This window comes from Brachypodium distachyon, chromosome 1 (assembly GCF_000005505.3).
Source record: "Brachypodium distachyon strain Bd21 chromosome 1, Brachypodium_distachyon_v3.0, whole genome shotgun sequence".
NCBI classification, from domain to species: Eukaryota; Viridiplantae; Streptophyta; class Magnoliopsida; order Poales; family Poaceae; genus Brachypodium; species Brachypodium distachyon.
This window is the reverse complement of record NC_016131.3, coordinates 21,556,733-21,571,910: the sequence shown is the minus strand read 5'-3', so window position 1 is coordinate 21,571,910 and position 15,178 is coordinate 21,556,733. Positions and strand designations below refer to the sequence as shown.

The window sequence follows — 15,178 nt, the reverse complement described above, 5'->3', positions numbered from 1 at the left end:
TTTTCATTAATCAAAACAAATAGTTCGCAGTTGTACTCTGTAGCTAGAGGTCCAAAACATAAAAACATAACAAGAACTTTAAACTTTTGCCGGGGCATTACAGAAACCAGCATAATAGAACGAACAAGCAGCTTGGCAGCAACATCTTCAGATAGCGCAGACATCCTGGATCCCACACCATACTTTGTAGGTTAGGCCGCGCTTCTCAAGTTGTTGTCGCCTTCCACACAGAATGTACCCGAGATACTTCAGAGGTGATGAGCGATAGCTTGGATGCTTCATCCCTCAGCTTATCCCGATCCCCCTCCTTTTGTAAATCAGCCCAGAAGTTCATCCAGTAGCAAACAGAAAACAGCAGGTTAGTAGGCGACTTAAGAACTATAACAGAGAAACAAGAAGCATTCCTACTCTTCCAAATGGTCCAGCACAAGGCGGCAACACCCACAGCAATTAGCCTGCATTGCCGTCCTCTGAACTGCAGTATCCAAATTGAAAGTAAATTTTCAACCGAGCTGGGACCATTGTTAATCCCGAAGGAACAACACATTATACTCCAACATACCTTAGTTGTAGCACATTCAAAAAGAAGATGATCTATACTCTCCTGGGCTCCACAAAACTCACAGTTTGTAGATCTATACTCTCCTGGGCTCCACAAAACTCACAGTTTGTAGGTCCTGTCCACCCCCTTTTATGCAAATTATCTCGGGTGAGAATGCTATTTTTACAAATTAACCACAAGAAAACCTACTTTTAGAGGCACCTTTATTTGCCAAAGTTGTACATAAGGAACCTCTACCTATCTATCCTTAAGTAAATTATACAAAGATTTAACTGAAAATTGACCGCTTTTGGTCAATTTCCAAACACATCTATCCTGTTCATCATTTAGCTGCACTTCAAAACACAACATTCTCAGTTGTGTCCACATTTCTAGATTTTCTTCTCTAAAAGATCTTCTAAAGCTAATACAATGCCAATCAGAGTTCAGCACCTCAGCCACTGAGATGAACTTCTTATTCACTAAGCCATATAATCTAGGAAATTGGAGGCACAAGGGGCGGTCACCAATCGAGTGATCCTCCCAGAAATAGGTTCTAACTCCATTACCAACCTTTTTCTTACAACAATTAATAAAGATATTTTTAACCTGCATTAAACCTTGCAAAAAATGAGACTGTCCACTTTGCAACTCACAAGTAGTTAACAAGTGTTTCAGTAACTCCCAAACCCCCTTATCCCTAGGCTGTCAAATCTCTGACCAGTTCACCGAGTGATATTTCTTTAGGCCCGCATTTTTAGAAGCCCATCAAACAGCCCAGGTTTTCCTAGAAACAGCCCGTAGAAACTTTAAGCCGCCCTCAAAAAAGGATAAAAAAAAACGTATGCTGAAGGCCACCACAGCCGAAAGCCTCCCCGCCGGCCTCTCATCCCAAACGCATATCCTCTCCCCGTCGGCCTCCGCATCCTCGCCGCAGCCTCTTCCTCGACCACGGCAAAACTCCGGTACTCCACCGACGCTGGACTCCTCTTGTGTAACCTCGTCTGTATTCTCAAACCTGCGAATCCCCGTCACCATGTCACCGGGAGCTTCATGTTCCGGCGTGCCGGCACCTCGCCTGCCGGCTGGCCGCCAGACCCTCCTCCTCCCGGCGACTCCCCTGTTCGTCTCAAACTGCGCCATTAATCGCCAAAACACTCGGTCGGTCTCTTCTTCTTCTGGTAAGGACCTATAGCAGTTTATTTTCCAAAGTAATCGGGGGTTGAACTGAATCCCCAGTAGGTGCCTAGCTGATTCTTCTCGGTTGTCTTTCTATAGGGAGAGCGATAGCGCTGAAGCGTTCCTTCGTTGTGTCCGGCGGAATTACTTGGGTTGATGGGGTTGAAGAAGAGCTCATGGAGCTACAAAAGTACGACTCTAATTACCATTGCATCGCGTTTAAGATTCTGTTGTCGCCTCTTTTATCATTTCATTAGGATTCAGCAACAGCTACAGGCATTGCTCTAGAGATAGATTCTGAATTTCCTCTGACCTTTTATTTCATAGTATCATGCTAGTTGGTACTCATCTTCATGTGACATCTGAGATTTAATCTAGAGTCTGTCGAATAGGAGCACTAAGTCAGTACACCATGCATTCTGTTTCTTATTTGATGATTCTGCAAACACCCTGAAACATTTAAAGGTCACACGAGCAAAGTTCAGTGAAGCTAAAGAAGAGGCCGCCTTTGAGGCGTGGAAAGGTCTATCCTCAACTTGCTGTACCAGAACACATTCCAAGACCTTCTTATGTGGGTGGAAAGAGACCGCAAGAACTACCTGCCATTCGCCAGATACACAATGCCGAAGGTATCACTGGAATGAAAGCTGCTTGCAAACTTGCTGCCCGTGTACTGGACTTTGCGGGAACATTGGTTAAGGTAAATATTCTCTTATAGATTACTAAAATACTTTCTTTTTCTCTATATCATCTTGAAACTCTGCAGTGTACACTTCATAATATATTAATTAATTGAATGTCATCTCAGCCATCAGTTACTACAAATGAAATCGACAGGGCAGTGCATCATATGATAGTTGAGGCTGGTGCTTATCCTTCTCCACTTGGCTATGGTGGATTTCCTAAAAGTATCTGCACATCAGTAAATGAGTGTGTCTGTCACGGAGTACCTGATTCAACACAGCTGCAGGTTCTGTAGAATGAAACTTGCCTCTTCCTTTCTATATCTGTACCATGCCTATTTACTGTGGGTTGAAAATGACCTTTCTAATGCAGAACGGTGACATCATAAATATTGATGTAAATGTGTTCCTGAATGTAAGTTCTATCTCTTAAAATTGTGCATATGCTTAGTTGGCATATTTGGCATAGAGTCGGATTTTGGTGATATCCACCCTTATGCAGTATATGTTTCACACCATTCTTTTCAGGGATACCATGGTGGAACTTCCAGAACATTTGTATGTGGAGAAGCGAGTGAATCCATCAAACATTTCCTGAAGGTAAGCTATTACTGACATGTGAGATATCAAGTGATTTGCACCAATATGACTTTTACAGTGATTAGTTGCCATGATAAGTTTGATCTTAGCCCACCTACGTGATATTTGTTTTATTTTTGAAATCTCTTAATTTTGAAGCGCTTGTTTTGGATTTGGGTCACAAAATTTCTTCTCCTCTCTTGTATTGATCAAACAATTATTCCCTACATGAGAACAGAAACAAATGATCTTTATTGGGTTCAGGCAGCTGAAGAATGCTTGGAGAGGGGTATTTCTGTCTGCCGGGATGGTGTGAATTACAGAAAAATTGGAAAGAAAATAAGGTATGTTGTTGCTCTTACCATGACAGAATGGTTATTACCTGTTAGTATATTCTTTCTTAAAGTTTAAAAAAGTGAAGTATGTGGCTATACCTATTTACTGGTCGACCAATGACAAGGAGAATAATTAGGATCTTCAGTGACTTGTTCTTACCTCATAAAGTACAGAATCCTTACTCAACTGTCTATTTTATCTTCACCATTCTTCTTCTATAAGAATACTGTTTGGCTGGACCATGGAGCCATGCTCCATTCGTCTTTGCCATCAGATGCTTCCTTGGGATGTGCTGCCAAGTGCCAAGTTCAGTTAAAAGAGGTGAAACTAATATCAAACAAAATCTTTTAATAATATTAACACCACACAAGAATACCGTGGCTGCATGCATTTCAGGACTGGGAAAGCACAAATCGAGAAACGGTGTTTTCCATTAAGAAATGATGTTCCAGAAGTTCATATGTTTAAACCAGCGTTCAACAGATTTGAGCCAAGATGACCACTCTAACAAACGGCCCTTGACACTGCGAAGAAAGAAAAGAAGGCTTTGGTGCAACTCTCCTAGACTGTTAACTGGATTGCTGATGACCCTCCTATCTATTGCGTAGCCTAGGCAATTTCCAAACAAGATGGTTCGCAATGTTTACCAATTTTTTTGGGTGAAAACGTAGGTTTCCACATGAAACTTATATATAATTCCAGAGACCAAACAGGCCCTTAAGTTGTATAGGGCGAACAGTTCAATGATGTAGTTCTCCCGGCAATGTATATACTGTATTATATTGCGTTGTTAGGTGGGTTGTTCATGTTCACATCCAGATCCTAGATACCGTTTGGAGCAGGCAATTTTTTTTTGTCAATTCCTCTGAGGTTTGGACAGTTTCTTGTGAAACTCGTGCAGAATTCCTACAACCCAAATAGGTAAATCTACTGTTTTATTGTTGTTTGTAGGCTAAGGCTTAAATTTATCTATCGAAAACTAATATGAAACTAAACTAACATTGATATTCTTAACAGTCAAATCATTTAGTTTTATTTTTGCCGTGCCATTGGAAGATTTCACATATCTTTTATTTTTGTTCAAATTATTTCAGTAACCTTGCATATTTTTATGGCTACCATGTCGTTGAGCGTTTTGTTGGGCATGGAATTGGAACTATGTTGCATTCTGAGCCACTTATCCTCCATCATGGTGAGTACTTATTAGCTATTTCCTTTCTCTTTTGACCTACCTTACTGTTTCTATTCATCCTATTGGGTAACAGTTTTTGCAATTTAGCACCTATGAAACACGGATACTGCTGTGAGCCGGCGTATCAGTATCAGGTACTGCATGGTTACAGGATACACCCGGATACTGCCTGATACGTATTTTGCCCATATCGGGTTAATTTTTTATCTAAAAATAGTAATAAAAAATATTGGATACGTGAGGGATACGTCCCGATACTTGTGGGATACGGGAAACCATACACCAGAAGAAGCCTATCGGCCATCAATCTACCCTACCCATCTTGCATAGACCTAGGTCTCCAGGCGCCACCACCGCCGGGCTCTCCCAGCTCCAGGTGGGATGGTTGATTGATTTCTTGACTTCTCTTCCCCGGTTCTCCCTTCTCTGTTCAGGTCAGCCATGGCAAGAAGAGTACCATCTTCAATTGGGAGCTAGAGCCCAAGCACTGCAGTGAACTGGGCAACAATTTGGCAATGCAATACAAGTTTTGGCTGCTTATCATATGATGAAAAATCTTTACTTTCTTTATTTTTTTTAATTATATATCTATATATAAACGTATCCCCGTATCTATGTTTTTCAAAAATTGACGTATCACGTATGGGTTCTTGCTCTGATATCCTTATGATTTTTGTCAGCTCCAGTTACTTGTTTAGATTTGTTTAAGCTGAAAATGTGTAGTATTATTAAGTAAAGCAGCTACATGCTATGTAATATTGATTGTGTAATACTTTATAGCCAGGAAGATAGGAAGACGCTGTTTAGTTTTCCAAGTGTTGTTATTGGATCTGCAGTTCATATAGTTGTTGCCAATGATTTATACAGCTATTGATTTAATATCCACTATTCATGTTGGGATGAACTGTTTTAAACTATATGAACTACTGAAATCTTTCTTTTGTAGCCAATGAAAATTCTGGTCGGATGGTCGAAGGTCAAACATTCACAATTGGTATGTAGTCACTCTGGCCTCTCCCTTACTGTTTATATGTTTCAAGCTCTACTTCCAAACAATTTGAAGTTTTCCTTTAGAATATGATTTATAGGAATTTTCAGTGATTTGATTATTATTGAAAAGTTTTTTTTTCCGGAAGATAGAAAGTTGCTATAAAGAAAGAGAATGTGATGGGTCCTTAAGTTTTGGCAATTAGGCATTGTATTTTAATCATAGGATCTCTTGGTATTTGTATCTTAAGTGGAAATGGAGGGCTCTTAACATTTCATGTCAAGTTTACTTTGATGGATTTTTTGCAGAACCTATACTTATAATGGACAAAGCAGAGTGTGTTACATGGGAAAATGGATGGACTACTGTCACCAATGATGGCAGCTGGGCCGCACAGTTTGAGCATACTGTACTGGTCACTAGGACAGGCGCAGAAATATTGACAAAACTTTGAGTTTACCTCTTGCTGATTGTAGTGAGAAGTTGTTGGGACATCTTTTTTTCAGAATGGGTTGGCTCACAAAGCAGCCTAGCATCCTAATCTGTACGATGGTGACCTGCGTATGTTTCTTCTTTTCTTACTGCCGTTCTTGACCATGATTTCTAAAACAAGTCACAGCACATTCTGTTATTCCTGTCAATAAATAAAGTGTTCATTTCATAACTTTGAGATCAATTGCAGGTCCACATGTGGGAAGCTTCCTGCCGAATGTAGCGACTGGGCGTGGAAGAGATGTGGGGACATAGCACTGTATTCCCTTGCCACCATTGTTGTTAGCCTTCTATGGTTCTGTTGGAGGCGGTTCGGTCTCCACGACTCATCATAGATGCATGTAGTTTCTAGAAGAACTGATGTATACTGTATGTGGTAGTAAGTTCAGTTTGTTGGAAGTAGATATTGGTTTAGAGATGAAATAGAAAATTTCTCTGAGTTGCCTGCCCATGTTTGCCCCTGTTTAATTTTAATCAGAAGTACCATTTCTTGGTTTTCAAATTCTAAAATTTATTTTATGCTGCCATAAACTAAACATTGGTTCTAGTTGCACTGGTCACCAGATGTTTGGCAGCAGTAACTTTTTTTTGCCCCGAATTGGCAGCAGTAACTTGGATGGCAAATCTACTTGGTTCCTTCAACACATCGCCATAACTGCAATAGCAGTGATAGCACAACAATTTCAACACTATCAGGCTATTGTAATTTTCTTTCTTTGCTGGAAAACTTGTCATTTATCGTCGGATACGTAACACGGAGGCATGGGAATTTGCTACTCTTACTATGCCTCCATGCACGAGAGCGTTTAAAGAGATGGGACCCTCCGCCCTCGGCGTCAACCTGTGGGATCTACCGTTAACATGCGGTTCGTTTAATGTCACCTGATTTGGCAGGCATCTGCAGACTGCAGTTTGCTCATTGTAACATCACATTGTCTGGTCTATTAAGGATTTCTACTGCAGTGCATATGCAAATGCTAAGCCGGGAAATGCAAAGATGTCCTTCGCATTCCCAGCATGATGTGTCCTCCCATGTTGATAACAATATGATTATTTGTATTCCTATTTCCTAGTCCTAGCGAGCACAAAATCTTTGCAGGTTTTCAATGTAAGCGACCTATATCCGTAAAATTCAAAGGAATGTTTTGAATTAGATGGGTACAAATTACTGCAGTACAAGAAACGCCTGAGGAATGAGGGCTTTGCACAGCTGTGGTGGTGTGAAGTGGAATTGTGAACGACTCTGATCTTACTGGAGGATTTGGTCCCACCACCCAGGTGGCTCACTGTCACTGTCACTGGCTAGCTGGATCCTTGTCCCTTCCCCACTGAAAGCCCAAAGCAAGATTACATAATGTACTGATTAATAAAAGGAGTAAATCACCAGATCAACCTCAGAAAGATGAGCTAACAACCAAGAAACAAACAGCACAGTCCAGAGATTCAATCACCAACCCCAACTCAAAATTTCCCAAATCCCAACTCATCCTTGCCTTTTCCCCCTCACACACGTTCAGTCGGTCGCACCAAACCGGCATCCTCCAGACTCCAGTTCCCCCCTAGGTAGTGTTCTATAGCTCCAGCGCACGAACTCCCACTCGAAATTCAGACAAAGGAATTCCCAGAGAAAGCGAGCAAGGAGCGCTCATCAAAAGCATCGCCAATCTCCTCTCTCAAAAGAGGCGAGGCGATCCAGGATATCACCAGGAGGAGGAAAGCGTGCTCCCGATGGGGAGTAGGAGCAGAGGAGGGAGAAGCAGCAGCGGCTTGCTCCTCCTCTCGCTCCACCTTCTCCTCGGCCTCCATTCCTCCCTGCGCTGTAAGCTCTCTCCTTCTGTCTTTCACGCGCGACTGTCTTGTTTAACTCTCCTTCTTCGTGTTGGGAATTGCAGGTTTCGTGTCGGCGGCGGGCGGGGGTGGCTCCGGCGAGCCGTACGTCGGCGTGACGATCGGCACGGCGGTGACAAACCTGCTGTCGCCGTCGGACCTCGCGGCGTTCCTCCGCGCGCAGCGCATCACCCGCGTGCGCCTCTACGACGCCGACCCGCGCCTGCTCTCGGCGCTGGCGTCCTCCGGCGCCCGCGCCATCGTCGGCGTCCCCAACGACGAGCTCCTCGCGCTTGGGTCCTCCCCGGCCACCGCCTCCGCCTGGGTCTCCCGGCGCGTGCTCCCTTTCGCCGGCGCCAACTCCAGCAGCCCGGGCCTCATCTCCGCCATCGCCGTGGGGGACGAGGTCCCCACCGCCCTCCCCTCCGCGCTCCCGGTCCTCCTCCCCGCCATCCAGTCCCTGGCGGCCGCGCTCGCCGCCGCCAACCTCTCCTCCATCCCCGTCTCCACACCGCTGCCTTTCTCCATCGTCCTCGACCCTTTCCCCCCTTCCCAGGCCTACTTCAACCAGTCCCTCGCGAAATCCTTCATCCTCCCGCTCCTCTCCCACCTCGCCAACACCTCGGCTCCCCTGATGCTCAACCTCTACCCCTACTACTCGCTGATGCAGAGCAGCGGCGTCGTCCCAGTCGACAACGCCATGTTCAAGCCGCTGCCGCCGTCGCTGGAGATGGTCGACCCCAACACGCTGCTCCACTACACCAACGTGTTCGACGCTATGCTCGACGCCGTGTACGTCGCCCTGAAGAACCTCAACGTGAGCGCGCCGGTGCCGGTGCTGGTCACCGAGACCGGCTGGCCGTCGTACGGGGACCGGAAGGAGGAGCCCTACGCCAGCAGGGACAACGCCAACACCTACAACTCCAATCTCATCAAGCACGTCGTCACCGACAAGCCCGGCACGCCCATGCGCCCCGGCGCGCAGGCCAGCGTGTACATCTACGAGCTCTTCAACGAGGACCTCCGCCCGGGCCCCGTGTCGGAGGCCAACTGGGGCCTCTTCCATGGCAACGGCACGCCGGTGTACCTGCTCCACGCGTCAGGGGCGGACGGGTTCTTGGGGAATGCCACGACGGACCGGACGTTCTGCATCGCGTCGGACGACGCGGACGAGAAGGCGGTGCAGGCGGCAATGGACTGGGCGTGCGGCCCCGGCCGGTCCGACTGCACGGCGATACAGCCCGGGGAGGGGTGCTACCAGCCCAACGACGTGCGGAGCCACGCGTCCTTCGCCTTCGATACCTATTACCAGTCGCAGGGCAAGGCCGGCGGCTCCTGCTACTTCCAGGGCGCAGGCATGGTCACCACTACAGATCCCAGTGAGTACTCTCACTTTCTTGCCTGTTAATACTGTCTCTTTCTGAATTTTCATTGCATATAGGTAACGCTGCTTGATCGATGGATTTTCCTTGCTAATTTTGTGAGCATCGGTTTTCTTGGGTCGGACAACCACTTGGACCACTCTCTCTATTTGGTCTTCCAATGGAATATTTGGTTGTGCGCAATTTTCTGCTCTTCCTTGCTTGCTTGGGATTGACTGGCAGTGATGCTTGTAGTCTGATGAGTACTTCTCATGCTCGTGAGTATTATTGAGTCATTGACAGGGAGCGAGGCTTAGACTAGCTTATTGGATAAGTGTATTCTGAAGAAATGCACTTCTGAATTATTTGACAAGTGACTACTTAGACTAGCTCGGAAGTTTGTTCACTTGTCCAGTAGTTTCCCGTGATCCTTTAGGTCTTTAAAAAGAAGAGCAACTGGTCCAACTGGTCCGGTGTTGATGATGCACAGTACCACAGCGTGGAGTTAGACGACCAAATCAGTGCAGTAGGTCGATGGGCCAGTGGAAACGCTTTTTTTTTCTGAAGATCTCAGCTGCGATTTTCAAGTAGGCGCGGCGCCATTGTCACGCCCTAAAAGTAGATGACATTCATGGAAAACCACTCGGAAAGTTATTTAGTTTTGTCTTCTCATCAGAGAGCATGCATGAAGTGCAATTATAGTTTTTATTCCGTTGATATGGTTAGGAGAAAGGTTGCTTTTCCTTGTAGGTAGGGTATGGCTAGTGCAGCAACCAAGTGCCATTTTCATGGAATCGGGTAGGAATAGTTAGTCCCATTAAAAGATGTGTTGGCAGTATCACTTTTGTAGGATTAGCTGATATAGGATTCCGGCAACTCACCCTTTGTGTGTTGCTGACAAGTGTGGCCCAGCTGTCAGTGACTTATTGCCGACATTTGGTACTCATAGTCATAGCGTGCTCTTTTTAATATGAAAAGTCCATGACCACACAAAATAGAGGAGACAGATGCTGAGCTGGATCTGGCTGTAGATTTGTTTGGTAGGCTCCCAAGTCAGAGTGCCCAGGGACTGGAGTGTGCTAGTCTGATTGGCAACATGAGCACCCCCATGACCATTTCTTCATAAAGAGAGTAGCGCCACAAGATTGCAAAAAGGAATCCCCTTTCTCGCATGTGAGCCGGAGCAAACGGCAAAGCTATGTTCACATCACATGCCAAGCATATATACATACACTACACACACCTCACCTCCGTCACATTCACCATCACCTTGAAACTCAGCGATGGAGCTAGAAGATAGAAACTATTGTCATTGTACTTACATAAATATCACCGCATTGAGGTTCTCTTCTCATTTTATTTTATTCTGCAAGGATAGGTTGTAGAAAAAAAAGGTTTTATTATTAGTGAGGGCAAGACTTTAGAATGTGTCATGTTTTTTCGAAAACAAATTCACAACTTTTGATATAGTACTGTCTGAAAACTTTTGATATAGTACAGTCATGGCTAATGGTGATATATAGGTCTTGCATACATAATGGCCTTTGGCATGCTTCAAAAGCTAAAGTTGAGATCTTAGATCTTTCTTAGTACCCATGATTGCGTATAGATATTCCTGCACACTGCATTTTAATGTGCGACCTACTTAGTTGAAGTTTGGGCATTGTTGGGTAGCAAAAGGGGATGCTCGGAATTCTGCCCTTTTGGGGAGCAATATCATAACTTGCTACCTTGGCATATCAATGGATCCCAAAGTCTTGTTATGAAATTTCTTGTTCCATAACATCTAAGTGCTGCATTGTGGCCCCTTTATAGTTCTCACTGTTTAGCTGCTTGTGTGTCCTATCACCAACAGTTGAAATATGGTTAAGAACTTTTTTAGTAATTCACAGTGCCTTGTTTAACTTTAATCATGGTCACCGTCATTATGGAGGTTTAAAAAGGTTATGCCTGTTCTAGCTACAGAGGAAGTTGTCGTCTGAATTCTGAGACACAATGGCCCTGCACCCCTGCCAGCATCATTTGGTGACCACCTGAGGCATTTTTACCATTTGGATTACAGTATCATGTCACGAGAATTGCATTAAGCTAATGCTGTGAAACTGAATCGCTGAACTCATTTGGCCAAGTAAACCTCTTTGAACATCGACTGTTGTCTTGAACCAAGTAAACCTCTTTGGCCAAGTACCTCTTTGAACATCGACTGTTGTCTTGAACCAAAGAAAAAAATTGATAATTGTTGTCCTGAACAAATTAAACTTCTATTATCTCAGAGAAGAAGTAATGGAAAAGATAAAGTGGATGCTGGAATTTTCGGATCTGGATGCCATCTAGACTTTCTAAAATTCGTAATGTGGTTCTAGGGTCAAGACAAAGTGTAATCCATGCAAGTGGCCCACTAGTGTATGTGGGGAGCATGTATTCTTTGTCTGGTATGGGAGTAGTATTATTACATGGACACATCACACATGGGTATGGTGCTCTCTCACTTTTCTTACCAGGTTGCTTTATTTACACACAACCTTGTTGCAAAGATAGCTAAGGTAGATAAACACTAAGTTTGAGCTCTGAGCATTTAGTGATTCTGTGTCTAATACTTATCCTCATATTAGTCTGCTGCAAGTACTGAATGAAAGCTCTGGATGTATTTGACCAACCTAGATGTTAGGACTTATGATATCTTCTCGCGTGGTCAATGGGGATGTTGTTGCAGACTGGCCCAGCCATTGATACAAGTTTTTCAGATTTGTGGAGTTAAGTTAACATTTAGGATTTCAGCATAGAAGAAAAAGAAAACATATGCACACTAATGCAAGGTTTCAGCACCGTCCGCCAGTGACATGATTGCCATGGCTTCCCCCATGGCATGTTGGGCTTGCACACACATTCTACGTACTAGTATACACTTCGGTAGACCAATTACTGCCTTTGCTGGTTCCCAGTGATTCTCTGAATGATACATTTGTATTCTTGTCTTATTTACAGGTGCAAGTAGCTGCTAACAAAACAATTGAATTTTCCTTCATCTTTGCTTTTACCACTGTTCATAAGTCACACAATCGTTTTACCCTCTCATCTGGAGCCAATTTGCACTGGTAGAATAGCTTGTTTTGTTCACATATTTGGCCATCTCTGATCATTGGTATTACATACAAATTGCCTCGAGGTAACAGAGAAGTTGACAGCAAATTGTGCATACGTTCATGTTCATGAGTTTGCTTAGCAAAGTATCACTTTCAAAATTATATTGAAGGTCTTTTCTGACTTCCTAACAAGTCGATACCTTTTTGTTCTACAGGTCATGATAGCTGCATCTTTCCTGGAAGGTACTTTACCAATCATGGTCCTTGATATTGCCAAATCGATTATTCATGCCACATAGAATAGGGATAAGGAAACAATTGTAGAAGCAGCCCATCATACTTTCTCTCGAAATCTACAATGCATAATGCATTGTGGACCTTCTCATTATCTCATATCTCATATACTGAAAAAGATTCAAAATGGACAAACAAGTAACAAGTAAGCATTGTTTAGGGGCCTTTGCTTTCAAGTATTTCAGTAGAAGATTTACTGAGACACCCTCAAACTTAAGAATTGTGAAATCCTGCTAGAGCTTGAAAATGTAACAACCAAATGCAGTTTCTATAGAATGTGGCAAACTTCTTAATTGCTGAGAAATTAGGAGGGTAGACTGTCTTCTCAATTTCAGACATTGTTTTAGTATTGAAGTATGAGATCAAATGCTTACTATCATAATACTCAGCATAACTAGACTTCTGCTAACGCTGGCTATTGTGATGCAGTAAGCTGTATAGCAACGCCACCAAATCTGACGGCGCAAACACAACCTCGTCGCAGACGAGTGATGCCGAAGGATCTGCAATATGGAGACTGAGGACAGGAAGGGGGGAAGGGTTTTTGTTGGTCTTCCGGTTTCTGTTGAGCGTGATGGTAGTTATCATGACAAATTCAAACTTATGGACATAAACAGGACATGGTAGCTGTAACATTTTTTTAGATGACATGTTAGACGAGAATGCAGCGGATGTATGTTTAGTGATTCTTTGTTAGATAAGCATCAATAAATATTATTCTCTCCCCAACTTCCAGAACTGGAATTTCCTCCAGCAAACGCTTCGCTTCGGGTAGAAGGTTTTGACCCACTGTTAACGGCGGACATCATCGATCCGAAAGTTAACTGGAATTTCCTCCAGACCGGTTTCTGTTTTATTGATTCTGATTTCATAACTGTGCAAACGCCAACAGTCAGGTGTAAACAAGGAGGCAAAGCGCCAGAAAAGGATTGAGAATCACGGACATCATCAAACAGATGAAACTGTAGGTAAATTCCATCATGGGCTGTGACGAGATAAATTCCATCATTCAGGGCATTGCAACACCTGATAGTCTTCCTCATTATCTTCTCCCCCCTGCACACGCTCAACGGGATCAGCCGGCTCTGCTTCCGGTTCTCGCACACTCACACTCTCAGTCATTTGGGAACGATGGTCAGAACCAGCCCGCGGTGGCAACTTGGCATCAGATCAACGGCGCCGGGGTCGTACGACGTGTGCTTCTTGACACAATACCGCGTCCCAATGCTTTCGGCACCGACGAGCTGGAACGATTTCAGCGTGTAGTCCCGCAGCTTGCACACGAACCGGTCCGACCGCGTCTGCATCCACGGAGCAGAAGCTATGTAGCCGTTGAACTCCCAGGCCTTCTCGTTCCAGAACCCATCGTAGGTCCAATCTTGCTTCCTCCCGTTGGAGGCAGAAGCGTCGAACCAGCCTGCGGGTAGAGGGAACGGCAAGTCGGCGTCGTCGTCCCAGCTCATGTCGCCGCCGAAGACGACGTTCGCCGCGGCGCCGCTCAGCGCCGAGACGGCGTGCTCCGCCTGCGCGTACCGCTCCCTGAAGTGCATCGTTGCTGGCGGGACGGGGCGCGCCAGCTGCGTCGTGGCGATGCGTATCGGCTTCTTCGTTGCCGTTGGTTCGGGATTGATGTCAGCCTCCAGGTAGCCTTTGCCTGTCGTCGTTTTGCTGAAGTTCGGGCACGCGTAGTTCTCAAGAGGGAGCCTGCTCAGCTGCATGCAAGCGACAACAGAGTTTGCAGATGTAAACTGGATGGGAAGGAGTATATTGGGTGAAAAACAGAGGATCCCCAAACAAGACTACCATCAAGCAGAAGTGAGGCTTCTCCTCCTCCGGGGGCACTGGGGAGCAGTGGTAGTCCTTCCACCATGGAAAGCTCTCGAAAATGGAGTGGATGTACGGCGTGATTTCCTGGGGCAGGTACATCCGTACATGTTATCCCAAACAACATCCGGTTAAGTGATCACGAGAAAAATTAAGCAGGCCGGCCAAGTGATAGCACCACATCAGGTACCTGGAAGAAGATTACATCCGGTGAATGATCTTGGACGAGTCCACCGATGACCTTCATCCTTCCGTAGACCTTAACGTCCTCGCGGGACCAAACGTTGTAACTCATGAACTTGATCTCTTCTTTCTCGCGGTCCTAACATGTTGACGTAAGCATAAGAGCTCTTTTATTCGTTCGGAAATAAACGCACAAAAGTGAAGAGGGTTGAACATGTATCTTGGAGCAGTACCATTTCCCTTGGAGATACCGTTCGGCTATCCTCTCTGGGCAGAGTGCCCGATCGTTTTGTATATCTAGGGGATACTTAAAGATCATCGTCGTATCGTATAAACTACGGAGTACAAAACTTGGGCCGAGTAGTTTATCGCGCTCCTAGTGTTCCACGCCGGCCGGGGTTTTGTCTTTCCCTGCTGTTTCGGCGTCTCCGCATTGTTGGATGCATCAGGTGCGCTTCTCCACTCCCTGTGGCTTTGCCGTTGATTCCAGCGGCGGCTCAGCCGCTTCTTCCTGCGCCTTTGTAGGTTGTCGATTGCAGTTTGCTGGTGGCGGATTTTTGTGGTCCTATCGAGATTTTGGGTCTTGCCGTCGTGGTATGCTATTTTTACCGGATCA

The 15,178-nt window shown here is 45.0% G+C and overlaps 3 protein-coding genes across 5 annotated transcripts; 2 read left to right on the top strand and 1 right to left on the bottom strand.

Moving 5' to 3' along the window:
* Nucleotides 1-1,370: 1,370 nt before the first annotated feature.
* Nucleotides 1,371-6,509, top strand: LOC100827963 (methionine aminopeptidase 1B, chloroplastic). Of its 3 annotated transcripts, XM_024461006.1 has the most exons (12): nucleotides 1,379-1,722; nucleotides 1,820-1,910; nucleotides 2,186-2,420; nucleotides 2,529-2,690; nucleotides 2,777-2,818; nucleotides 2,932-3,003; nucleotides 3,247-3,326; nucleotides 4,413-4,510; nucleotides 4,584-4,644; nucleotides 4,945-5,504; nucleotides 5,807-6,059; nucleotides 6,181-6,509. In XM_024461006.1, exons 1-9 carry the CDS (start codon nucleotides 1,386-1,388, stop codon nucleotides 4,595-4,597), a joined length of 1,131 nt encoding a protein of 376 aa, XP_024316774.1. In that variant the 5' UTR covers nucleotides 1,379-1,385; the 3' UTR covers nucleotides 4,598-4,644; nucleotides 4,945-5,504; nucleotides 5,807-6,059; nucleotides 6,181-6,509. The 3 variants fall into 3 exon arrangements, with proteins under 3 accessions (XP_003563041.2, XP_010237847.1, XP_024316774.1); XM_003562993.4 differs by lacking the exon at nucleotides 4,584-4,644 and having other exon boundaries at nucleotides 1,371-1,722; nucleotides 5,457-5,504; XM_010239545.3 differs by lacking the exons at nucleotides 4,413-4,510; nucleotides 4,584-4,644; nucleotides 4,945-5,504; nucleotides 5,807-6,059; nucleotides 6,181-6,509 and adding an exon at nucleotides 3,715-4,236 and having other exon boundaries at nucleotides 1,378-1,722.
* An 853-nt stretch (nucleotides 6,510-7,362) lies between these two features.
* Nucleotides 7,363-13,308, top strand: LOC100827650 (glucan endo-1,3-beta-glucosidase 1). Its single transcript, XM_003562992.4, has 4 exons — nucleotides 7,363-7,809; nucleotides 7,883-9,196; nucleotides 12,477-12,504; nucleotides 12,985-13,308. The coding sequence occupies exons 1-4, from the start codon at nucleotides 7,719-7,721 to the stop codon at nucleotides 13,166-13,168; spliced, it is 1,617 nt and encodes a 538-aa protein (XP_003563040.1). The 5' UTR covers nucleotides 7,363-7,718; the 3' UTR covers nucleotides 13,169-13,308.
* On the bottom strand, nucleotides 13,089-14,843 carry LOC100840872. The gene is made up of 4 exons (XM_003560116.3): nucleotides 14,796-14,843; nucleotides 14,570-14,701; nucleotides 14,359-14,466; nucleotides 13,089-14,267 (listed from the first exon to the last, which is right to left on the bottom strand). The coding sequence occupies exons 1-4, from the start codon at nucleotides 14,796-14,798 to the stop codon at nucleotides 13,674-13,676; spliced, it is 837 nt and encodes a 278-aa protein (XP_003560164.2). The 5' UTR covers nucleotides 14,799-14,843; the 3' UTR covers nucleotides 13,089-13,673.
* Between the last annotated feature and the right edge of the window lie 335 nt (nucleotides 14,844-15,178).

Bases quoted from the DNA above. Each gene is read 5' to 3' on its own strand.
- LOC100827963 (XM_003562993.4), top strand. From the start codon at position 1,386: ATGCTGAAGGCCACCACAGCCGAAAGCCTCCCCGCCGGCCTCTCATCC. The intron at 1,911-2,185 runs GTACGACTCTAA...AAACATTTAAAG, and splicing joins GAGCTCATGGAGCTACAAAA to GTCACACGAGCAAAGTTCAG. The intron at 3,004-3,246 runs GTAAGCTATTAC...TATTGGGTTCAG, and splicing joins CCATCAAACATTTCCTGAAG to GCAGCTGAAGAATGCTTGGA.
- LOC100827650 (XM_003562992.4), top strand. From the start codon at position 7,719: ATGGGGAGTAGGAGCAGAGGAGGGAGAAGCAGCAGCGGCTTGCTCCTC. The intron at 7,810-7,882 runs GTAAGCTCTCTC...TGGGAATTGCAG, and splicing joins CCTCCATTCCTCCCTGCGCT to GTTTCGTGTCGGCGGCGGGC. The intron at 9,197-12,476 runs GTGAGTACTCTC...TTTGTTCTACAG, and splicing joins GGTCACCACTACAGATCCCA to GTCATGATAGCTGCATCTTT.
- LOC100840872 (XM_003560116.3), bottom strand. The intron at 14,467-14,569 runs GTACCTGATGTG...TACCTGCCCCAG, and splicing joins CGGATGTAATCTTCTTCCAG to GAAATCACGCCGTACATCCA. The intron at 14,268-14,358 runs GTAGTCTTGTTT...GCTTGCATGCAG, and splicing joins AGCCTCACTTCTGCTTGATG to CTGAGCAGGCTCCCTCTTGA.